This window comes from Dendrobates tinctorius, unplaced genomic scaffold (genome assembly GCF_039654945.1).
Source record: "Dendrobates tinctorius isolate UK_male_01 unplaced genomic scaffold, ASM3965494v1 ptg000072l, whole genome shotgun sequence".
NCBI classification, from domain to species: Eukaryota; Metazoa; Chordata; class Amphibia; order Anura; family Dendrobatidae; genus Dendrobates; species Dendrobates tinctorius.
The window spans coordinates 602,181-627,927 of NW_027361740.1; the positions used below are offsets into that span (position 1 = coordinate 602,181).

The window sequence follows — 25,747 nt, forward strand, 5'->3', positions numbered from 1 at the left end:
GAGGAGACTTATTTGATTGTTTTCTATGTTGGGACAGCAATTTTTGGGGAGCACTATACTCTGGAGAATGATAGATGGGGCCCACCATACACTGGAACATTCCAAAGGTGGACATCAGACACTGGAGCAGCATTTACAGGGCCCATTATACACTAGAGCAGTAGAAATGGGGCCCATTATGTTTGGAGCATTATTTGGGCCCATAAGACAGTGGAGCTTCATCCATGGGGACCAACATATACTGTAGCATTATGTGGAGCTCATCATATACTGTTTCAAACATTATATGGGACCAATGATTTTGTATGGAGAAATAGATGGGCCTCGTCATGAGATGTAAAAAGTGAGGTATTTTTCATTGTACTATACCGCTATTTCTCTGCCGTATCGGAGCATGATGAGTTGTGGTATGTGTTAAAGGGGCGGTCTTTCGCCCAGGGCACATGAAAACCTGCAGCCAGCCCTCCCCCCCCACAAATTTAGCCAAATAACCCCCATTTTTCAGTGCGTAACTTGTATTATGAAGTTAATTAAGGTTGACAAGCTTAAGTAAGAAGAATTGATGCTTTTGGCATTCAAATGGGCACTGTAGGTGTGTTTCCTGTCCTCCTCTCACTGCCGACTTTTATTCCCCATTGACTTACATTGGGTTTCGTGTTTCGGGACGACCCCGACTTTTCCCTATAATCGGACGATCTTGCTCGACCCGACTTTTGGAAAAGTCGGGTTTCACGAAACGAAACGCGACCCTAAAAAAGCAAAAGTCGCTCAACTCTAGTCAAGACCTTTTATCACCGAGGTCGACGCTTCGGAGGTGGAGGCAGTATTGTCACAGGGCCCCCCTACCATGACTAACCTCAAACCCTGTGCCTTTTTCTCTAAGAAGTTCTCTTCGGCCGAGAGAAGCTATGATGTCGGTAACAGGGAATTGTTAGCAGTTAAATTGGCCTTCGAAGAATGGAGGCATGTTTTGGAGAGGGCCGCTCATCCCATTACGGTCATCACTGATCATAAAAACCTGGCCTATATCGAGTCTGCTAAGAGGTTGACCCCCAGACAGGCTCGGTGGGCACTTTTTTTTTCTCGAGTTCATTTTACCATCATGTTCCGACCAGGGTCTAAAAATGTAAAGGCGGATCCCTTATCCCGAAGTTTTGATTCTGTGTCCCCTCCAGAACCTCCTTCCTACATTATTCAACCGGGAGTGGTTGTAGCCGAAATCTCCTCTGAGAGCTACAGAGAGAGATTCTGGAAGCACAAGCTCCCAGGAATAAACCCCCAGGTAAATTGTTTGTACCCAAACAATTCCGTCTCACACTTCAAGAATTTCATGATTCTGTGTTAAGTGCACACCCTGGTATTGCAGCTACCCGGGGGGCAGTAGCTAGGGGTTTTTGGTGGCCCTCTATGGGTACTGATATAAAAAGGTTTGTGAATAATTGTGGGGTGTGCGCTCGCTCTAAAAGCTCTCAGGTCTGGCCGGCTGGGGAACTGGTGCCTTTGCCAATTCCGGATAAACCATGGACACACCTGTCCATGGACTTTATCACTAATCTTCCATCTTCCAAGGGCAACTCAGTGGTATGGGTAGTGGTTAATAGATTTTCTAAGCAAGCCCACTTTGTGCCATTACCTGCATTACCATCTGCTGAAACCTTGGCCCGCTTGTTTATACAGCACATTGTTTGACTGCATGGAGTGCCTGTGAATGTGGTGTCGGACAGGGGTGTGCAATTTGTGGCTAGGTTTTGGAGAGCGTTTTGTATGAAGCTGGGGGTCACGTTGTCATTCTCCTCTGCCTATCACCCGGAATCCAACGGACAAACTGAATGCACCAACCAGTCATTGGAGCAGATTCTGAGATGCCTGGCCTCCTCCAGACAGGATGACTGGTGTGAGGTATTACCCATGGCAGAATTTGCATTCAACTGTCGGTTTAATCAGTCTACCGGAAAGTCTCCCTTTCAGGTAAATTATGGGTTTACTCCGCAGTTTGGGGAATTTTCCCGTATGGATTCGGATTGCCCTGGTGCCGAGGGGGTGGTACAACAGTTAAAAACCCTCTGGAAGGAGGTGCAGGGGAACATCTCCAAAGCCAAGAAGAAGTTGAAACATTTTGCGGACAGGAGGAGGGGGGTGGGTCCTGCGTTGACAGTGGGGGAAAAAGTCTGGTTGTCCACCCGAAACATCAAACTTAAAATACCCTCTATGAAGTTGGGCCCCAAATTTATTGGCCCTTACAAGATTGTAGAGGTGATCAACCCGGTGGCATACAGATTACAGTTGCCCACCTCCATCAAAATCTCTAACGTCTTCCACAGGTCCCTATTAAAACCTGTGGGAACAGTTAGAGAAGATCCCTCATCTGTGGCTCCACCAGTGTTGGCAGAGGGTCACCTGGAGTACGAGGTAGGGCGCATCGTTGATACACGGTGGGTGCGCCAGAGACTTCATTACCTTATTCATTGGAAGGGATATTCCGTTGAGGATCGGTCATGGGTTCCGGCCAGTTCGGTGCACGTTGATCGACTGGTGCGGGCTTTTCATGCCAGATACCTGAGAAACCTGGGGGTCCAGTGGCCCCCCCATTAAGAGGGGGTACTGTCTTGGTTAGGACATGGTTAGTGTCCTGTTCACACAGGGTTAACTTTTGCCGGCCTCTCTTTGGATCTGGGAGGGGTATTTATACTCACTCCAGACTAGGATTCCCTGTCAGCTATACTGTTATTCTGGCTGTGTGTCTGACCCCCCTGGTGTGCGTGGATACTGCATTGCTTGTTTGTTTCCCATGTATGACTCTGTCTGTCCCCTCACTCTGAACTCCGTCTCTCGGTTTGGTACTATTGTCTTCTCCGGTTCTGACCTCCTGGCTTGGCTATTGTTACTCCGTTACAGTTTGTCCCTATTGTACCATCCATTGCATGCTCTGGTTTTCTGATCTATCGCTACGTCCTGACAATTCGCTCTGTCTAACCCTTTGGTACTGTCCTGCTATCTCATGCTTTGACCCCAGCTTGATCTGGTTTCTGTCTCTGTCCCTTGGTAACTTGGCCCGTAGTTACCTTTCTAGGAGTTTCCCTGCAGCTCCTAGCTCTGTGGAGCTTAGGTCACGCCCCCAGCAGTCACGTGCTTCAGGTCCTGATAGTCTGAAGCATGCATCGTCACCGCTGCTGTCCCGCTCCACAGGTATCTTTGAGCACTGTTTTTGTACTCAGGACACGCGCACTGGCTCAGTGAGCAATTGCAGTGCGGTGTTCCTGACACTCAGGAGAGACCTGAAAATGGCTGCCCACCAACGTTCACCATCCATCCTAATGGAACTGGAGAGGATCTGCAAGGAAGAATGGCAGAGGATCCCCAAATCCAGGTGTGAAAAACTTGTGGCATCATTCACAAGACGACTCATGGCTGTACTAGCTCAAAAAGAGGGTGCTTCTACTCAATACTGAGCAAAGGGTCTGAAAACTTATGACCATGTGAGATTTTAGTTTTTCTTTTTTAATAAATTTGCAAATGTCTACATTTCTGTTTTTTTACAGTCAAGATGGGGTGCAGAGAGTACATTAATGAGAAAAAAATGAACTTTTTTGAATTTACCAAATGGCTGCAATGAAACAGAGTGAAAAATGTAAAGGGGTCTGAATACTTTCCATACCCACTGTGGGCAAAAAGGACAGATTCCAAAAATGCATCCTTCATGACAGTTTTTAGATGTAAAATGCAACAGAGCTGAGAAAGCCAAACCTGGCCCTGGATGTACACTGTCTATTGATAGTGAGCTGCTTATCACAGGAGGGGGCAGAATCAGACTACTAGTCACATGCACATCAGACCTGGCAGTGATAATTTACTAGTGATAAAACCTTCAGTGTAGGTAAACATCACACAGCATGATAAATGACACATCCCTAGATGAGGTAGCAAAATCGTACTGACAGATTCCCTTTAACACCTTCAGTCCAAATCCTGTTTTCACCTTATGACCTGTCTAATTTTTTAATTTCTGGCCACAGTCGCTTTATGAGGTTATAACTCTGGAACGCTTCAATGGATCCCACTGAATCGGAGAGTGGTTTTTGTGACATATTGTACTTCATAATAGTGGTAAAATTCCTTTGATATAACAGCGACTTTTTATTTTTTCAACAAAATTTACAAAACCATTCTTTTAGGGACCAGCTCACATTTGAAGTGACTTTGAGGGCCCTATATGACAGAAAATACCAAAATATGACACCATTCTAAAAACTCAAGGTGCTCAAAATCACATTCAAGAAGTTTATTAACCCTTCAGGCGCTTCACAGGAATTAATGGAATGTGGAAGGAAAAAATAAATATTTAACTTTTTTTCAGAAAAAATTTCCTTTAGACCTATTTTTTTTTTACTTTTGCAAGGGTAAACAGGACAAAATGGACCTTACAATTTGTTGTGCAATTTCTCCTGAGTAGACAATACTCAGTATGTGGTGGAAAACTACTGTATCGGCACACAGCAGGGCTCGGAAGGGAAATTGTGCCATTTGACCTTTAGAATGCAAAATTCGCTGGAATAATGAGCAGATGCCATGTCACGTTTAGAAAGCCTCTGATGTGTCTACACAGTGGAAACCCGTCCCCCACAAGTGACACTATTTTGTAACATAAACCCCCTCAAGGGACCCATCTAGATGTGTATTGAGCACCTTGAACAACCCAGGTGCTTCAAAGAAGTTTAGAACGTTGAGCCGTGAAAATAAATAAATCAAAACACATTTTTCCCACAAAGATTTTTTTTTAGCCCCAAATTTGGACTTTTTTTTAATAAAGGTAACACGAGAGAACGGACCCCAGAATTTGTTGTGCAATATATCGCCATATTACACTGCAGATTTTGCTGAACTGGTTTCAGAGTGGGATGTCATATTGGCAGTGCCCGTGAGGTGCCAGAACAGCACAACCGCCCATAAGTGACCCCATTTTACAAACTACACCTTTCAATGAATTAATCTATGGTTTCACTGATCATATTGATAAGGCAGGGGGGTCACCAAATTTTATACCATTGAGCAGGGAAGAAAAAATAATTACATTTTTACCACCAAGCTTGTGTGTTAGCCTCACATTTTTCATTTTCATACTGGGAAATGGGTGAAAATGGCACCAAAATTGGTCCCACAAATTCTGCTGAAAATAGAAAAACCCCATACAGTATGTGGCTTTACAGTGCTGCTTAGCCATACGGAGAGACTTGGGAGCGACAGAGCGCTATTTGCCTCCTGGAGCACAGATTTTCCTAGAATAGTTTGCGGACTCCATATACAGAGCTCCTAAGTGATAAAAGAGCAGAATCCCCCCTCAAGTGATCCCATTTTGGGAATTTATCTACAGGTGTAGTGAATATTTTGACTCTATCGGTGTTTTCCAGAAACAGGCAACAGTGGATTTTGCTGAGTGAAAATTGAAAGCTGCCATTGCAGTGACAAGTACATTGCAGTGTCCAGTACGTTATGCCCAGCTCATGCTTCTGGAGACAAGCACCTGTAAATTGGGAGAGCTCTCATTACTACAGAAATGCCAAACGTGTAGATGTTAAATGTGGTTTAGACACATTGTGGGGCTCAGAAGGGAGGGGGGGCATTTGGATTTGGGAGTATAGAATTTGCTAAATTTCTTTTGGGATGGCAAGGAGCCATTTCGCTATTCCAGAGCCTTTGTACTACCATTAACGTGGAAGCCCCCTATATTTCCATTGGCAGAAGGACCGACCTGAGTGGGTACTTGCTTTTTTTGTGGATTGAGCGGAAGCTTTAATTGGGAACATTTTAAGTAACATTTAGGATCACATTTATCCGGCGCTTTACACTGAGCACTTACCTTGGGGTTTCCATGTAAATCTCCGAGTGACGCGACAGATGAAACTGCCGAGGGATCTATTCACTATAATGAGGCAGTAGAATTACTCTTGGCTCCATCTGGCCTCTGTTCAGTGGTCTTCTTTTAAGAAGTGCACAAAACTGTGGTTGACCGCGCTTTTATGCTCGTCTAAAAAGACGTACACTGCCGAATCACAGGTCCCATGCTGTCCACAGTGCCTCCATCTGCCTCATTATAAGGAATCCTCCACTGGGGGTTCCATCTGAATCATGTATTTTAGTGATTTACATAGAAATCCCAATGTAAGTGCTCAGCTGAGGCTTACTGCAATTTTTGGGAGGCAGAATGAACAAATCAATTAACTCCAAGTAGAGATATACGTAGGGCCTCAAAATATATCATCATGAAAATACCCTATTAAACAAGTACTTTATTGATTAAAAAAACAGAAAATTGGTTCACACCAAAAAGTGACAAAATCAAGACGCAAAAAAAGTGTTCAAATGACCAATAAAAGGGATGAACTAAAAGTCCCTGGTGTATCGCCTAAGCTTACACCTGCCTGGCAGCGGAGGTTGGCATCCTAGGGGGAACGTTGTGGCGTCCCCGCTCAAAGATGACTCACCCTAGGGACCCTGAGGCACCCTGCGATACACCAGTGACTTCTAGTTCATCCCTTTTATTGGTCGGTTGAGCACTTTTTTTGCGTCTTGAGTTTGTCACTTTTGCATTTATTTTTAAATTTTTTACATTTTCCTAGGATGGGACATCACTGTAAAGTGACAGATCGCTGATCTGATGCTCTGCAATGCTTCTGCACTGCAGGGCATTAGAGTAGCATTTGACAGGCAGGGGAAGAGGCATGTCAGCTTGTGCTCTGAGCAGGTGCTCACAAGCCATCTTCCCTTCAAGACCCTGAAGGACCCATGGTCATCTTGTGGCCGGGGGTCACCATGGAGACCATCGACAACGCTATCTCATTGCGGTGTGCTGATGGAAGCAGACAGGGATCTCACTTTCTCTGTGTTGCTCCTCGATGTCACTATTAACAGTGGCATCAGAGGGGTTAAACGTCCGCCATTGCTGTTAGCACCGATCGTGGGCGTTGCTGCAGGGTGTCAGCTCTCACACAGAGCTGACACCAGCATCCTATAATGGCAGCGCTCAGCATGAGCCCGCACAATCTCAGTGCTGTACATATACTTTTCTTTAAAGGGATTGCAGTTCCCGCAGCGCTGTATATGTACAGCGCATGTTGGGAAGGAGTTAATGGTGCTGCAGGATCTGGCCTTGAGGCCGGGGTCACACTAGAAAAATATGGACGAGTGAGAGGCGTAAAAACCACGCACTGCACACGGACCAATGATTCTCTATGGGGCAGCTCCCATAAGCCGTATATTTCTCGCGCATATTTTATGGTCCGAGCATGCTGCGATTATCAGCGTATTCCGGCCAAAATACGCCACTGCAAGTCTTTGGGTGCGCAAAAAATACGGATTACACACGGACCAGACGTGTGACTTGCGAGAAATACGCACCCGGTGTCCTTCAGAAAAGCCGCCAAATCAGTGCGCGATACAGTAAAATCACACTGACAGGTTTAATAAAGAAATGAAATAATAGATATATACACATAGAATACAATATATATATATATATATATATATATATATATATATATACACACACACACACGCGTCATTGAGACTGCATATATATATATATATATATATATATATATATATATATATATATATACATACACACACATACACACACACAGTATATATATATATATATATATATATATATATATATATATATATATATCTCATAGTGTTCTACATAGCATAATAGCCGGCTTCTGTAAAATCATTCCAAAACCCGATGTGAAAAGACACATGGTTTACATACAGTAAACCATTTAATTTCATGTATTTTTTTATATGTCCCTGACTAATAATTAGATTAGGGTTTGTGTGTAAAATTTGGGACGTCTAGGTGTTAAATTAAGGGGTTGATTCGTTGGAAAAAATGTGTGGGCTCCCGCGGCAAAATCGCAACACCTGAGAGGTAAAGCAGGTGAGTGAGGGTAGATTTTAATAGCCATGAGAGGGACCATTGTTTTTGGTCACCCCGGCTACAAAAATCTGCCCCCAGACATGCCATTAAAGGCGCATCTATAAGATGCGCCTTTTCTGGCACTTATCCTCTCTATTCCCATTGCCCTGTAGCGGTGGCTAATGGGTTAATATGAATGGATTAATGCAACCTTGCAATTGGAAGGTGACATTAAGCTGATTAATAATGGAGAGGTGTCAATTAGACACTTATCCATTATTAACCCTAGACTATTAAACGGTTAAAAAACACACACAGACATTAATCAAAAATTATTTTAATGAAATAAAGACACCTAGTTTTGAAGATTAACTAATTACCATGGGAAAGTTTCTGCATTTTTTCCCACGCTCATTAGTCCGCCTAAGGTCAGCCAGTGACGTCAGTGAGGCTATTAAAATCTGCCCTCACTCACCTACTTTACCTATCTGGTAGCGATTTTGCCGCGGGAGCCCACACATTTTTTCCAACGAATTAACCCCTTAAAATTAACACCTACACCTCCCAAATTTTACACACAAACCCTCATCTAATTACTAGTGAAAGACATATAAAAAAACATGAAATCAAATGGTTTACTGTTTGTAAACCATGTGTCATTTCATGTCGGGTTTTGGAAGGATTTCAATGAAGCCGACAAATGTTTCAGCGGCTATTCTGCTATGTCGAACTATATGAAATTGATAAAATATATATATATATATATATATATATATATATATATATATATATATATATATATATATATATATAAAGGAAATTGGGATCCAGCAAAAGGATGAAAGTTCACCAGATTTATAAAAACTTCTTTTTTATTAATCCATTATATCATAAAAAGTATGAGGAATTCCAATCAATTTGTAGCATTCCAGCAAGGGACTACATGTTTCAGCACTATGTGCCTTCCTCACGGTCCTATTTGAACTGAGCTCCAACACTAGCAATATATCCTCCTTTGTGGAACATATTCAAATGACCCTTAATTAAAAACAGTGGAACAAACCAATTAAAAACATCTGAGTAGATGGTTGAAACTCAGTTCAAAAATGTTGCCAGAAAAATACCTATATTGAACATGTTTTATACATAGACCAATGATATAAACATTTAGTAATGAATCAACAATAATATGGAATAACTGCCACAAAAAACAACACTACATAAACATACATGAAAAAATGCATCATATAGTAGGCATGATCTAAACATCAGAAACAATCACAAAAATAACTCTCAGAAGGTATAATATCATAGAGTAGGTCTAAGATAAAGATTTAACCTCTTGCAAATTCATACATGAACTCTATCCCTTTTCTTATCCTCTCCCTTTCCTCTTTTCATCCTTCTTCACAAAAAAAAAAAAAACTTTCCCAAAAAATTTTTTGGGGAAAAAAAAAAAAAAAATTATTATTCCCTTTTTTTTTTTTCCCCCAAAAAAAAATTTTTTTGGAAAGTTTTTTTTTTTTTTTGTGAAGAAGGATGAAAAGAGGAAAGGGAGAGGATAAGAAAAGGGATAGAGTTCATGTATGAATTTGCAAAAGGTTAAATCTTTATCTTAGACCTACTCTATGATATTATACCTTCTGAGAGTTATTTTTGTGATTGTTTCTGATGTTTAGATCATGCCTACTATATGATGCATTTTTTCATGTATGTTTATGTATTGTTGTTTTTTGTGGCAGTTATTCCATATTGTTGTTGATTCATTACTAAATGTTTATATCATTGGTCTATGTATAAAACATGTTCAATATAGGTGTTTTTCTGGCAACATTTTTGAACTGAGTTTCAACCATCTACTCAGATGTTTTTAATTGGTTTGTTCCACTGTTTTTAATTAAGGGTCATTTGAATATATTCCACAAAGGAGGATATATTGTTAGTGTTGGAGCTCAGTTCAAATAGGACCGTGAGGAAGGCACATAGTGCTGAAACATGTAGTCCCTTGCTGGAATGCTACAAATTGATTGGAATTCCTCATACTTTTTATGATATTATGGATTAATAAAGAAGAAGTTTTTATAAATCTGGTGAACTTTCATCCTTTTGCTGGATCCCAATTTCCTCATATTTCTATTTGTTGGGGCATACTCCCTGCCTGGATCCGTGCAAAGCATAGGGTGAACACCGATTACTGCATCAAGAGGAACTCCTTTATGGTGAGCTGGCTATATGTTTTTCACATTGTTTGAATATATATATATATATATATATATATATATATATATATATATATATCTATCTCCATTCTATGTGTCTATATCTATTCTTCCGTTTGTGTTTGAAAACCTGTCGTTGGGCTCCATTATATGTCCATTTTGCAAGCCAGCAAGAAATTCTCGGCATACGGATGCCATAGGGATGCTAACATGCGCAAAAGACGGAGCCACACCTTGAAAACGGATGACATAAGGATCACTATTTAGGGACCATTTCTCCGTATTACGGCCGTAAAATACGGACCGTATTTCTCGTCGGTTAGTTTGACCCCAGCCTAACAGGCTTTCTTTACCTGCACAGAATGGTAACAGGAGCAGGGCGCTAAAGGATTATTATGTATCTCAAGGTGGGTGGCCTTGGGATGAAGGCTTGATTATGTGCTGATCAGCAGAGCTGATCTTTCGTGCCAATGTGTTAGGGAGAAGCCTTCAGATGATTGAGGAGACGGGCGGGATCAATCATCTACAAATCCACCTAGGGGTGTGTCTAGAACGCTATAGTAAAGTATATGTGTGGTGCCCCCAGGAGTATGGCCGCCACAATGGCACTGCCTTCCTCCAGGGAGGGTGATGTCATGCTTGGAAGCAATGAAGGGTCTCTCTAGCAGTTAATCATTTACATGCCACACGTTCCCACTCCAGGCCAGCAGAGGGAGCTCTGAACCAGGATTGGGGGAGGAGCGCACTCTGAGGGCCAGAAAGGGAAATAGTCAGTGTGAGGAGGGCAACGAGTGTAGACGTGGAGAGAGAAGCTGGAGGTTGAGCTGAGGACAGAGCTCCCTCCTAGAGATAGCGCATGATCTGGAGCCTGGTCTCCACGGTTGTATGGATACTGAAGGTCCTGCAACAGAAACCAGAGGAATAGGAAGCTGTAAATGCTCTATTCCCACCTAAGACTTGGAGGCACAACAGCGACTGGTGAGCCAAGAGAGATAGAGGGCTACAGCTGTCTGCCATACGAGATAGTTCTAAGAGAAGATAAGAAGGAGGAACGTCAGTGTAACACTGTACTGCATGTACCTCAAGCCAGCGCTAGGAAGGAGACTACACAACCAACCCATCAGATAGCAAGATCTCTGAGTTGCTTCTAGGCTAGCCTGCTCCTGTTCCATCTGTAATCAGGATCCTGGACTGCATTTGCCAAGTAAAGGTAAAGAAACTGCACTCTGTTGTGTCCTTGCCTTTTTCCTACAAACTCTCCGGCACGGCTACATCCTTGTGCCATACACTGCACCCTCATCCTCAACACCTATCTACACTGCCCTGGGACCAATGGCCCTGCCTGTGGAGGGCTATAACATCACTGCTGCACCCCACCATCTGTCCCAGAGGATCTGTCTGCAGCGTCGGCTTAACACCTCCTTTGCCGAACACCACAGGTGGCGTCACAAATCATTCATAAACTTTATTCCATCACTCAATCCCCTTTTACATGGGCGCCCAGGGTCACTGACCGGGTCACTGCTGCTGTGACATTCCCCTCTGAAGGACCGGCCCGGTACCGAGTACCCCACAGCCCTGGGAGGGCGACCCATATGTGTATGAGTGCATGAAGGACCTGTGATGAGGTCATAGCCATGTGATCCGGTGGGCGTGGCTACAGACCATATAAGGTGGCCAGGGTAGGTCACATGAGTGAATGCTGGGACCCGGTTGGTCCGTATGGAAGGTCTTGCCAGACTGACTGTGCTAGGAAGATGAGTCTGCCTTCCTGCCTGACAGCATGTGTGTGAAGTGGCTGTGAGTAATAGCAACGTGTGCCCGATAGTTCCCTGGAGGGAATGAACGTCTGCGCTGAGAAGCAGCTATGAGGTAATCCGGACACAGGGGATATAACTGTGAGGCTCGAGAGCCTGTGTGCTGGACATTGCACAACCTGTAAACAGGATAAACAGAGTGAAGCTCTGTCATGGATGCTATGCTGTTTATATGAACTTTATGTTGCTGGTCATGGTTTATGATGCTTGAATAAACCGCATGGACCATTATTGTTTTATGGAAACCCCGTGCCAGATCTGATTATTTGGCTGCGAAGCGAGTATGCCCTACCCGAATGACAGCGCTACCTTACAATTGGAGGAGAATGCTATGGGCAGTGCTGTAGCCTTGCTGCTAGGAGCAACGGAAGAGGACTGCAAAATTGGGTTGCTAAGCGCAACGGTTTTGAAAAGCACATGGTGCAGTGCTGGCAACGCTGTGCCAGGAGGGCTGATGGTCTTGAAAGCCATGTGATATACTGACCGGGGTCAGTGTAAAAGACTTATAGGACACCTCTGCGGTAGAGGGGTCCGAGAACCTGCCCGGCCGGCAGGTGACAGTCGTGAAAACCGTGTGATGTGCTGACTGGGGTCAGAGAAAGAGACTGTGGATTGTAATAGGGTGCCTCTGTGGATATGAGGTACCCGAGGACCTGTGTGGCCGACACAGGTAATGGACAGGTGTTCGTGTTGTACTGACCTGGGTCAGTGAGAAAGACTGTACCTGGAGGGTTCAGTGAGCAAGGTCCTGGAGGGTCAGTGTTGGAAGGTTTTTTCCGTGAATTAATCCTTTAACATCTACAGCTCCAAAATTTTACACACACACACACACACACACACACACACACACACACACTACTAACATTATTATTGAGGGACATCTAAAAATATAAAGGGTATGCAATGGTTTACTGTATGTAAACCGTGTCTCATATCCGGTCGGGTTCTGTAATTATTTCACAGATGCCGACAATTGATTTTTCACATATTCTGCTATCTATATCTCTATGGAATATATATATATATATATATATATATATATATATATATATATATATATATATATACACACACACACACACACACACACACACACACACACACACACACACACACACACAGTATAGACCAAAAGTTGGGACACACCTTCCCATTCAAAGAGTTTTCTTTATTTTCATGACTATGAAAATTGTAGATTCACCCTGAAGGCATCAAAACTATGAATTAACACATGTTGAATTATATAATTAACAAAAAAGTGTGAAACAACTGAAAATACTGTATGTCTTATATTCTAAGTTCTTCAAAGTAGCCACCTTTTGCTTTGATTACTGCTTTGCACACTCTTGGCATTCTCTTGATGAGCTTCAAGAGGTAGTCACCGGAAATGGTTTTCACTTCACAGGTGTGCCCTGTCAGGTTTAATAAGTGGGATTTCTTGCCTTATAAATGGGGTTGGGACCATCACTTGTGTTGTGCAGAAGTCTGGTGGATACACAGCTGATAGTCATACTGAATAGACTGTTAGAATTTGTATTATGGCAAGAAAAAAGCAGCTAAGAAAAACGAGTGGCCATCATTATTTAAGAAATGAAGGTCAGTCAGTCCGAAAAATTAGGAAAACTTTGAAAGTGTCCCCAAGTGCAGTGGCAAAAACCATCAAGCGCTACAAAGAAACTGGCTCACATGAGGACCGAACCAGGAAAGGAAGACCAAGAGTCACCTCTGCTGCGGAGGATAAGTTCATCCGAGTCACCAGCCTCAGAAATCGCAGGTTAACAGCAGCTCAGATTAGGGACCAGGTCAATGCCACACAGAGTTCTAGCAGCAGACACATCTCTACAACAACTGTTAAGAGGAGACTTTGTGCAGAAGGCCTTCATGGTAAAATAGCTGCTAGGAAACCACTGCTAAGGACAGGCAACAAGCAGAAGAAACTTGTTTGGGCTAAAGAACACAAGGAATGGACATTAGATCAGTGGAAATCTGTGCTTTGGTCTGATGAGTCCAAATTTGAGCTCTTTGGTTCCAACCACCGTGTCTTTGTGCGACGCAGAAAAGGTGAACGGATGGACTCTACATGCCTGGTTCCCACCGTGAAGCATGGAGGAGGAGGTGTGATGGTGTGGGACTGCTTTGCTGGTGACACTGTTGGGGATTTATTCAAAATTGAAGGCATACTGAACCAGCATGGCTACAACAGCATCTTGCAGCGGCATGCTATTCCATCAGTTTTGCCTTTAGTTGGACCATCATTTATTTTTCAACAGGACAATGACCCCAAACACACCTCCAGGCTGTGTAAGGGCTATTTGACCAAGTAGTAGAGTGATGGGGTGCTACACCAGATGAACTGGCCTTCACAGTCACCAGACCTGAACCCAATCGAGATGGTTTGGGGTGAGCTGGACCACAGAGTGAAGGCAAAAGGGCCAACAAGTGCTAAGCATCTCTGGTAACTCCTTCAAGACTGTTGACTACCTCTTGAAGCTCATCAAGAGAATGCCAAGAGTGTGCAAAGCAGTAATCAAAGCAAAAGGTGGCTACTTTGAAGAGCCTAGAATATAAGACATATTTTCAGTTGTTTCACACTTTTTTGTTAATTATATAATTCCACATGTGTTAATTCATAGTTTTGATGCCTTCAGCGTGAATCTCCAAAGACATACTGATAGGGAATTTAGATTGTGAGCCCCATCGGGGACAGTGATGAAAATGTGTAAACTGTAAAGCGCTGCGGAATATAAAAATAAAGATTACTATTATTATTATTATTATTCTACAATTTTCATAGTCATGAAAATAAAGAAAACTCTTTGAATGAGAAGGTGTGTCCAAACTTTTGGTCTGTACTGTATATATATTATTTACATCAATGACATTATATATATATATATATATATATATATACTGTATATATATATATCCTACATATACTATGTGCATACATGTATTCTATCTATTCTATTTTAACCTGTCAGTGTGATTTCACAGTATAGCGCACTGAATTGCCATCTTTTCTAAAGGACACCGATGCGTATTTCTCGCAAGTCACGCGCATGGTCCGTGTGTAATCCGTTTTTTTTCTCACACCCATAGACTTGCATTGGCGAGTCTCAGGTGTAATACAGTGCAAATCGCAGCATGCTGCGATTTCATCCACACGTATAATACGAGTGAGAATAAAACAGATGATGGGAGCTGCCTCATAGATTAACATTGGTCCGAGTGCTATGCGATTTTTTCTCGCATAGCACTCATCCGTATTTCTCTCTAGTGTGACTCTGGCCTAACACTGAGGCTATAGAAGACTAAAAGTACAACATTTGTAATGAAACCCAATTCAATTCACGTATTTTTGGCTAAAAATCATCTTTGTGATAAATTAAAGAAAAACACAAATCTCTATTTTGGCAACTGGTGGGAGTTTGCGGTCAATTTTGTCCAGTCACTGGAAAAAGCAGCAATCCCACTCACATTCTGATTTAAGACATTTTCTAAAAAATACACTGAATGTCAGAAAGTCATACATACATTTATGTTGTTGAGGGTATTAAACTCCATTAGGTCATGCAGCCTTTTAAATGCCTCATTTGGGTATTGGAAATTAAATGTTGAGAAAGGAGTTTCAGGGTCATCAAAAATGTCGAAATCTGCAAAATCCCTTTCTTCATCAGTTTCTCTAGGGACACCTAAAAATATATATAAAGAAAACTTATGTTAGCACAAAAATATATCACATGCAACACAGAAGTCTAGGGAAAAGCAAACAGTAAAAAAGTGTGTATTTTTTAAAAACATTATGACATTCTACATCCATTGTTTTGCAGGAATAATAAATTTTAAATGGGCTGTCCGAAACGAAGTGAATTTCATACTATACATCTAACCATTTAATAAATTAAACCATTTTAAGATACTTTAGTTCAAAATTCCCAACCTGTCCCTCTACGCTAATGAACCATCAGCGGAAATAAGAACAAAAAGTCAGAGTCTCCCAGCAGGCACTAGATATCATGATATTCTCTAAAGGATGGTCATCTGGGTCTGCGGTCACTCCCATGGCTTCCTTTTCCGTCCTGAAACAATTCAGCATTGTCACGCCGCCTGTCACACCGCTCCCACCTGAGGGCGGGACCCCGGGTTCGTCCTCACCACTTCCGGTGCCGCGGCCACTCCGAGGGTCCCGTCGGGTGCGGCATCTCTCGCTCTTAGCTCCGTGGTTGCGCTATGTTCCAGTGCGCACGCGCTCTCTCCTCTGCTCTGTCTCCAGGCTTGTCCTCTCTATGGTATTGGAGGACTTGAGCCGGAAGTCCTAGTGATTATGTGCTATATCAGGCTACCTCTTCCTATGGGAGGTGCCTGATTACTGGTTGTGCCTCCTGGCATACACTCCGATTCTGTCCTCTGCCTCGCACTCAGTTTATTCCTGGCACTCGCTCTGATTCGGTCCTCTGCCTTGCACTCAGTTGTGCCTCCTGGCACTTGCTCGGATTCTGTCCTCTGCCTTCCACTCAGTTGTGCCTCCTGGCACTCGCTCTGATTCTGTCCTCTGCCTTGCACTCAGTTGTGCCTCCTGGCACTCGCTCTGATTCTGTCCTCTTCCTTGCACTCAGTTGTGCCTCCTGGCACTCGCTCCGATTCTGTCCTCTGCCCTGTGCTCGGTTGTGCCTCCTGGCACATGCTCTGATACTACATTTTGCTCTAAGCTCAGTTGTGCCTCCTGGCACACCTTCTGCCTAGCCTTGCACTCTGGCGTGCTTCTCTGCACGCGCTCTGTTTAACTCTGTACTTAGGCGTGCTCCTTAGCACGCGCCCTGCTTTGCTCGCTCCCAGGCGTGCTTGTCTGTGCACACGATACGTGCTCTCGTGTAACCGCCTTGCACGTTCCTGCAGACACACTCACTCGTGTCTCCTGTGAGCCGGCCACCTGGTGCCAGCAGTCGTGGTACCTTACCCCTGGGGCTTGCCCCCGACACTCCCTGTATAGGGGGTGGTCCTCACTAAGCCAGCTCGCCCTGGGAGGGTTGGTGCCTCGACCCAGAGGGTCCACTCAAGGAGTCGTCACAGTCATCAAGAGGCGGCGCTGGAGTCACTTACCAGAGCTTCTGTCACCACTGTCCTATTTCAGTAGTGGTGAAGGTTGTGTAGCATGTTTTATGTGAATTTCATCATATTCACCCTTTCTAATCCATAAAGTGACATATTACGAAAACCCGCAGAAAGAATTGCCATGCTGAAGATCTAAAAATTCTCAGCAGGTGAATTCACATATGGAAGGTATATGCAGTGTGCACCTCAGATGTTTAAAACCTCATCAGCTTAGGGGTAAAGGTGCATTTGTGGGCATAAAAACCAGCTAACTTCAGCAACAGTTTGAATGATCACGTGTCAGGTCCTTTCCAAAGCTTAATATATAGAAAGTAAATTACATCTGAATTTTATCCATGGGACATGTAAGAATCTAACAGTCTAATCTAATAAACTATCGGATTTCTAATAATGTTGGATCCGCGTGGGCTGTTCTTCACTTGAATTAATGCCAGTTAGGCCGGGGTCATCAGGGAGAATCAGGCCAATTATGCAAATAACACTCAGATCAAACCCTTATCAGGGTTTGTTCAGTGTAAACATAGTACCATCCGATTCTCTTAGAAGTGGGAATCCAAGCACACAGAGGAGAACTTATTTTTTCCATTTTCTCCATTCTGCAAGTCTGCGAAAATTAGACTGTATTCGGATATCATCCAAGTCCAGTCCAATGATTACCACACTCCCATAGACTTGAATGGGAGAGTCTCGTCTGATCTACGAGGCAAATCGCTGCATGCTATTTTCTTATGCAGACTCTGTATGAGAAAAGAAACAAAGCCTTGAGCAGCACTGCCCCATATCATTGGGACGATTAGTATTGTGGTGTGAGCGAGCCCTTGAAACTCGACTCATGGCACCTGGTTAACATGGTACAGTGAAAAATCAATAAGAAAGTTTTCTGAGACACATCCTACCACTTGTATAACTAAAGTCAGATGGGCCCTGATGCAAAATTTGGACCTGGACCCCCCATCTGCACATTGGTCAGATGTATGGGCCCTAGTAGGGTTCTAGATCCTATAAAGAAATACGCGTTTGGCCGCCATGGAATAATCTGCTCCGTTGTGGGCCCCCTGCTTTAACATTTTCCCCCTATTATTAGAATGCCACCCATGCTGGCATAATGTCCTTAATGCATCCATTTTTTTCTGGCACATTTGAAAAAAAAATAAACAATTCTACTCAACTACTCCCATCGCGTGGCGTACTCTTCCACAGCCAGAAAACCTGTGTCATTCAATTTTGGATCTGTGGCAGATCTGGCTTCTTAGATTAAAACGTTTTTCCTTTCAGGCCATCGGGGGTTAAGGTAATGTTTTTTCCCCGCTGACCTTCTCGTGTAATTGCATTACTTTGTTAGGTTGTTCCTTTTGGTGTCTGTCTTTCTATTCCTTTTGTTGTATTAGTGCAGCGGTGGTACTAATGCTCTCATCTGCCAGTTCACTACTTAGGGATAAGAGCAGGGTAAATGAGGGATTAGGTATCCTGCTCGGCGACTGGGTGAAAGAACCCAGGGCACATCCTCAGGTGAGTGCAGGAGGTGTCCATTCCCCCATTCCCTATCAACAGGGCCCACCACTGTTATAGTTTCCCTGGTGTTCCCTGGTTTGTTGTGCTGTTTTTAATGATTTTAAATTAACTAATATATTAATTTAACTATGACACTTTGAACTCTGACATTTGTACCAGATGACATGTGACCTTTTGGCGCCGTTTTTTGAATCTTTTTTTTGAACTTCTGTTCTATATAATCTGTGACAGTTCTGTCTGATCATATATGTCATCCCCTGAAGAAGAAATGGTATACATTTCAAAATGCGTTGGGAAATAAATGGATTAATCTTTCTCCTAAACACTGGATTAGTGATTTTATCTGGTAGCACACAAAAATCCAAGAATTTATTCCGAAATCTGATGTTGAAGCGGTCGCAGAGTTGACCTTTGGATGTGCAGCAAGCAGATTACTGATCCTACATGCTTTAATCTCTCCTAAAAAGGGTGAGTAAATTCTAATTTATTTTTTCTGCAATAACCCGGATAAGACCCTATTGCGCTTTTCTTGTTCCTTTAGCTATATTGCAACCGTTGGGTCATGTCACACTGGTCAGTCACTCTGTGACATTAACATCGACCATACATTTTTTTTTTCTGGTGAGCCATGGCTCAGATGCAGGCCTTTGCCCAACTGCTCCAGAATCTCACCGATGAGCTCAAGGTGCTGCGTGGTGAGGTGATGCAGCAGCTGCAGCAGTTGACAGGGATCTGGGCCTCAGCTCAGTTGCAGGCTCTATCGGAACCCAGAATCTCTCTCCCTGACAGGTTCTCTGGAGGGAGAGATACATTTTTTTTTTCAGGAAGCCTGCAAGTTATACTTCAGGCTCTGCCCTCGCTCATCAGGAGGGGAGGAACAACGGGTGGGAATCATTGTATCGCTTCTTAAGGTTGATCCTCAATCCTAGGCCTTCTCCCAGCCGACCAGTTCACCATCTCTACGGTCGGTGGGAGAGTTTTTCGCGGCTCTGTCACTGGTGTATGGAGATCCGGATGGTGTCTCACTGGCGGAATGCCGACTCCATAAAATCAAGCATGGGGGCCAACTGGCTGAGGAATACTGCTCAGAGTTCAGGAGGTGGGCCACTGACACAGTGTCAGTGGAATGACCCTGCCCTTAGGAGCCATTTCAATCAGAGTCTGTACCCAAGGTTGCAGGATACTCTTGTGCAGTACACTGCCTCCAGGTCGTTGGACGCCGCCATGTCCCTCGCTATCCAGGTGGATAGACGCCTCAGGGAGAGGTATACGCCAAATGTGTCCCCTGTTGTCCTTCCTAGGGAGGAGGACACACCGCTGCTGATGGAAGAGCCCATGCAGGTGAGAGGAGTTGCTTCTCAAACAGGGTTGCCTTCGGTTCGCCGTGGTGTGGGGGCATGTTTTTACTGTGGTCAAACCAGTCATTTTATCAAAATCTGTCCTGTGCGCCAAGGTACCTGCACCATCTAAAAAGCTGCGTCCTCCTGGTCGTGTGGAGGGAGGCGACCAGGGTGTGTATATTTTCTCCATATTGTCTTCTCAGTGTACCTTACATGCAGAAGTGGTGGTTGGTGGGATAACTGAGAATATACCAGTGCTTGTGGACAGTGGAGCGGGAGTTAATCTGGTGGATGCTCACTTTGTCCAGACCCATGGCCTGAGGAGTAGGATGCTAACAAAACCCCAAAGCATCCAGAGCCATTGACTCTGCCCCACTCAGCCAGGGGAGGGTGACCCAAGTCGTAGATAATATTCACCCAAGTATAGGGACTCGTAATGAAGAGTCCCTATCGTGCTACGTCTTCTAGGGAATGCCAGCTCCAATCGTTTTAGGCCTCCCTTGGTTGAGGGTCAAGATGCCCATCATTGAAAGGGGGGTACTGTCACGATCCATTTTTGGATCTGTGGCAGATCTGGTTTGTTAGATGAAAACTTTTTGCTTTTCAGGCCATCGGGGGTTAATGTAATGTTTTTCCCCCGCTGGCCTGCTGGTGTAATTTGCATTTTTTGCTACGTTGTCCCTTTTGGTGTCTGTCTTTCTATTCCTTTTGTTGTATTAGTGCAGTGGGACCAGTGCTCTCACCTGCCAGTTCCCACTTAGTGATAAGAGCAGGGCAAGTGAGGGATTAGGTATCCTGCTCGGCGACGGGGTGAAAGCACACGTATTGGGATAATAGTGAGATCAAGGCACATCCTCAGGTGAGAGTGCAGGAGGTATCCATTTCCCCATTCCCTACTGTATCAACAGGGCTCACCATTGTTACAGTTTCCCTGGTGTTCCCTGGTTTGTTGTACTGTTTGGCGACCAACCAACCGTTGGGTCGTGTCACACTGGTCAGTCACTCCATGACAACCTGACTTTGTCATGCCAGCATGGGCAACACATGACGTTAATGGCAGGAGCCGCAAGTCACTGGCAAGTCGACGTCAGCTGCTTGGCCGGCGGAGTGTAGTGCAGGGCAAAGAGCCTACAGGTCTCTCCGCTAAAAGACATTTCACTGAATATGCATCCGAGGACACAGAGCAAGGTGAAAAATTGTCAGGCCCCACTCCATCACACAGGTTGTTAAGCACTGCATCCTACATGTCTCATGCTATAAAAAGGTAATTAAAGTAAAACAAAAAATATGAATTTTTCTCAACTAAGTTTGTATTTGTTAAACTAAATATGACATTTTATGGCATGTCAGTATCAATAGTTGATGTTGGATGTATTGGTTAATGGGATATAGGCAAATGACTGATGAATAAATAAACTACATTGTATAATCTTATTTATTAAACTTTTCAATACTGCTTCTATTTGATATGGAGGTACACATATAAATGACGGCATTACCTCTGACACTGAAACAAAGAACAAAAAACCCACAACGTTATCCATAACATTAAGTCACTCTTATTTAAAACTGACTGACAGATAATATGGTGAAATGGAGGAAAAGTAACTCTTTCCATAAACATACCTGGCGCTTTGAAATCTCTAAATTGAATGTTAGCCAAAACAAAATGAATCACTGTGGGACAGTCTTTTTCTACGGATGGATTCTTAGGTCGAAATACGTAACACTCCTTCAATCCTTCTCTGTCAAAGACCTGTGGATCTATCTTTGGAAAGGGCAGTTTATTCATACGTGCCCACTTTTCAGCAAGTAGGAGTTCCTGGAGCGGAAGTGAATATTGCAGATATTTAGAATTCCTCAAAGAAGTCAAAAGTTCTCTACAGCAAAGATCTTTGACCCAGTGAAACAACTCCTGCAATTCCTGTTCAACCAACTTAAAATATTTACCTTTAAAAAAATCACTATTTAAAAGTAACCATGTCATCATGAAATGGAGGAAATAAAGTCCCAAAAATGCAAGTGAAATTATAATTTATACATCAGAGTATAAGATTGCCTAGATTGGTGGCACTTCCAAAATATTCACAAATCAAAAAGGAAAATGGGAAGCTGTATGCCATAAAATTACAAAATTTTATTGAACCAAAGTAAAAGAATGTAATGATAAAATATGATCATACAGGGATAACAGATGCAAAAAAAAACACAGTCAAGAATATTGAGCCAAAGTAGTATACCACAGACGTAAAAAATCCTGCAAGGTTGAATTATTACAAGGTTGAAGATAGAGAAACAAATGAGTGTATCAAATGTATATAAGGAGCTAAATAACAGCTTCTAAAAAATGTATATATAGGCCTAGTAAATCAACTTGGTAATAGAAGGAGGGAAAAATTACATGTAATAATAATAATTTCATTTCTATAGCGCCAACATATTACGCAGCACTTTACATTATAGAGGGGACTTCTACAGACAATAGACATTACAGCATAAGAATAAACACATAGGTCAAAACAGATACCATGAGGATTGAGGGCCCTACTCGCAAGCTTACAATCTATAAGGAAAAAGTGGAGACACGAAAGGTGGATGGTAACAACTGCTTTTACTGTTTGGACCAGCCAGAGTGTAAGAATCGGGGGTTCCTGTTGCTGCAAGAACCAGTTAAAAGTCTAAATATGTGACAGTACAGACACAGAGGGCTATTAAATGCATAAAGCATGTGAAAACATGATGCAAGGAACCTGGTTATGGTAAAATTTTTTGAATGAGCCACACAGGGATATTTAGGTTAATGCGTTGAGGCGATAGGCAAGTCTGAACAAATGCGTTTTTAGGGCACGCTTAAAACTGTGGGGATTGGGGATTAATCGTATTAACCTGGGTAGTGCATTCCAAAGAATTGGCGCAGCACGTGAAAAGTCTTGGAAACAGGAGTGGGAGGTTCTGATTATTGAGGATGCTAACCTCAGGTCGTTAGCAGAATGGAGAAAACGGGTAGGGTGGTAGGCTGAGATGAGGGAGGAGATGTAGGATGGTGCTGAGCCATGGAGTGCGTTGTGGGTGAGGGTAATAAGTTTATACTGAATTCTGGAGTGGATGGGTAACCAGTGTAAGGACTGGCACAATGATTGGTGAGGAATAAGATCCTAGCTGCAGCATTCAGGACCAATTGGAGAGGGGAGACTTTGTTAAGAGGGAGACCGATTAGTAGAGAGTTACAATAGTCCAGACAAGCATGAATAAGAGAAACAGTAAGTTTTTGCAGAGTCAAAAGTAAGAAAGGGTAGAATTCTAGAAATGTTTTTGAGGTGCAGATAACAAGAGCGAGCCAGTGATCGGATGTGGGGGGTGAATGAAAGCTCGGAATCAAAGTATGACCCCAAGACAGCGAGTATGTTGCTGGGGAGTAATGGTGGAACCACACACGGAACTGGCAATGTCGGGCATAGGTAGGTTAGTAGAGGGAGGAAACACGAGGAGTTCAGTTTTTGACAGGTTCAGTTTCAGATAGATGGAGGACATGATGTTAGAGACAGCGGTAAGACAATCACTTGTGTTTTCCAAAAAGGCAGGCGTGATATCAGGAGAAGTGTATAATTGGGTGTCATCAGCATAGAGATGGTACTGGAACCCAAATCTACTGATTGCTTGACCAATAGGGGCAGTATACAAAGATAAGAGGAGGGGGCCTAGAACCGATCCTTGATGAACACCAACAGTAAGGGGAAGATGAGAGGAGGAGCCAGCAAAAGATACCGTAAAGGAGCAGTCAGAGAGATAGGAGGAGAACCAGGAGAGAACGGTGTCCTTGAGGCCGATGGAACGGAGCATAGTGAGGAGGAGCTGATGATCCACCGTGTCGAATGCTGCGGAGAGATACAAGAGAATTAGCATGGAGTAGAGACCATTAGATTTAGCTGTTAGAAGATTATTAGAGACTTTAGTGAGGGCAGTTTCAGTAGAGTGAAAAGAGCGGAAATCAAATTGTAGAGGGTCGAGGAGAGAGTTATCTGAGAGATAGCGGATAAGTCAGGCGTGAACCAGGCGTTCCAGGAGTTTACCACTTTTAAAGAAATATCAGAGAAATTTTCCTTATGCCTAAGTTAATAAGAAATGCCAACTACTATATATGCTATTACTAAATCACTCTGCAAAAAGTCAAAAATGCCAACTACTACATATGCTGGTAATGAATCAATCTGCAAAAAGTCAAGTTGCTAGTAGCAGTATATTCAACTACTAAATCATTTGGATGTATTTACAGATCAGTATCATGTAATATACATGCGCAGATAAATGAAAGGGCTCAACAAGAAGGACATGAGGGAGAAAGGGTAGATGTAGGCGGTGTACAGGAACTTTACCTTTAAGTGGCAGCAGCACCCATTGTAAATACATCCAAATGATTTAGTAGTTGCATATACTGCTATTAGCAACTTGACTTTTTGCAGATTGATTCATTACCTGCATATATAGTAGTTGGTATTTTTTACTTTTTTTCAGATTGATTCAGTAATAGCATATGTAGTAGTTGGCACTTCTTATTAACTTAGGCATGAGGATAATTTTGCTTATATTTCTTTAAAAGTGGTACATGTAATTTTTTCCACCTTCTTTTATCAAGTTGATTTACTAGGCCTATATATACCTTTTTTGGAAGCTATTATTTAGCTGCTTATATACATTTGATGCACTCACTTGTTTCTCTATCTTCGTCCTTCTAATAATTCAACCTTTCAGGATTTTTTACGTGTGTGGTATACTTTTCCTGTTCCTGGAATTTCAATTTTTTTTTTTCTTGAGTGTTTGAGTCAGTTCATGTAAAGAGCATGCCTACAACTGAACATTTGGTTTTCTTTTTTTGTGAAGCAAACATGTGAGAATAACTGAAAACTTTAGTGTGCATAACTATTCGCCCCCCTAAAATCAGTACTTTGTATAAGCTACTTTTGCAGCAATGACAGCTGCAAATCGCTTTGGATAAGCCTTAACGAGCTTTCCACATCTTGCCACTCGGATTTTTGGCCATTTCTCAAGGCAAAACTGGATCTCTCCAAAGCTCTCATGCCGTGTTGTGACCCAAGACACCGGCGTCCAATCAGTACTGGCATCACTGTCTCCGCTCCTCATCAAAATGAGTAGAAAGAGGATGTCTGTCCTTCATGTTCGCTTTGTCTAAATGCGGAGACAGTGATGCCAGCGCTGACTGGATACCGGTGTCACAACACCTGCATGAGAGCCCCGGGGAGAGTGAGTGCCAACACCACGGGAACGGGGCCAGAGGAGAGTATAGGCTTTATTATTTTATGGAGGTTAGACATTTTGATCAAGAGCAGGTTGTTCTAGTAGTGGACAACCCCTTTAATGGTGTTGTAGCCACTATGGCCTTTCAGAAAAGGGGTGTATATACTGACAGACCATGTGACACTTAGACTGCATACAGGGGGACATCCTTCCATGTAACATGTGGCTCATGAAGGCAACTGCTTGCACCAGACATTTTTAGGGGCTTCATAGCAAAGGTGTGAATACATATGCATATGTCAATTTTTAGCTATTTGATGCCATACATTTAATTAATGCCTATATTTATCTCACTTCACAAACTTAGACCATTTAGTGCTGATGCATCATAAAAAATATTTAAACAGGTTGTAATATAACAAAATAAGTAAAAAGCCAAGTGTGTGAGCACTTTTGCAAGCTACTGTATGTTGTACTGTGTATTTTTTTTAATCAGTCATATATATTTCCAGATATTCAAATAATAAAGTCAATAGTAAGAAAAATACCCCAGTCCCCAAGTACAGAAATAGATTGGTA

The 25,747-nt window shown here is 42.9% G+C and overlaps 1 protein-coding gene across 4 annotated transcripts in view; it reads right to left on the reverse strand.

Annotated features, from left to right (window-relative positions):
* The window catches only part of PLA2G4A (phospholipase A2 group IVA), a 320,423-nt gene that overhangs the window by 13,645 nt on the left and 281,031 nt on the right, over positions 1-25,747 (reverse strand). For all 4 annotated transcript variants that reach the window (XM_073582532.1, XM_073582533.1, XM_073582535.1 and 1 more), the window contains 2 exons: positions 21,542-21,737; positions 15,486-15,643 (listed from right to left, as the gene is read on the reverse strand). In XM_073582532.1, the coding sequence (XP_073438633.1) occupies positions 15,486-15,643; positions 21,542-21,737 (354 nt within the window). The remainder of the gene's footprint in view (positions 1-15,485; positions 15,644-21,541; positions 21,738-25,747) is intronic.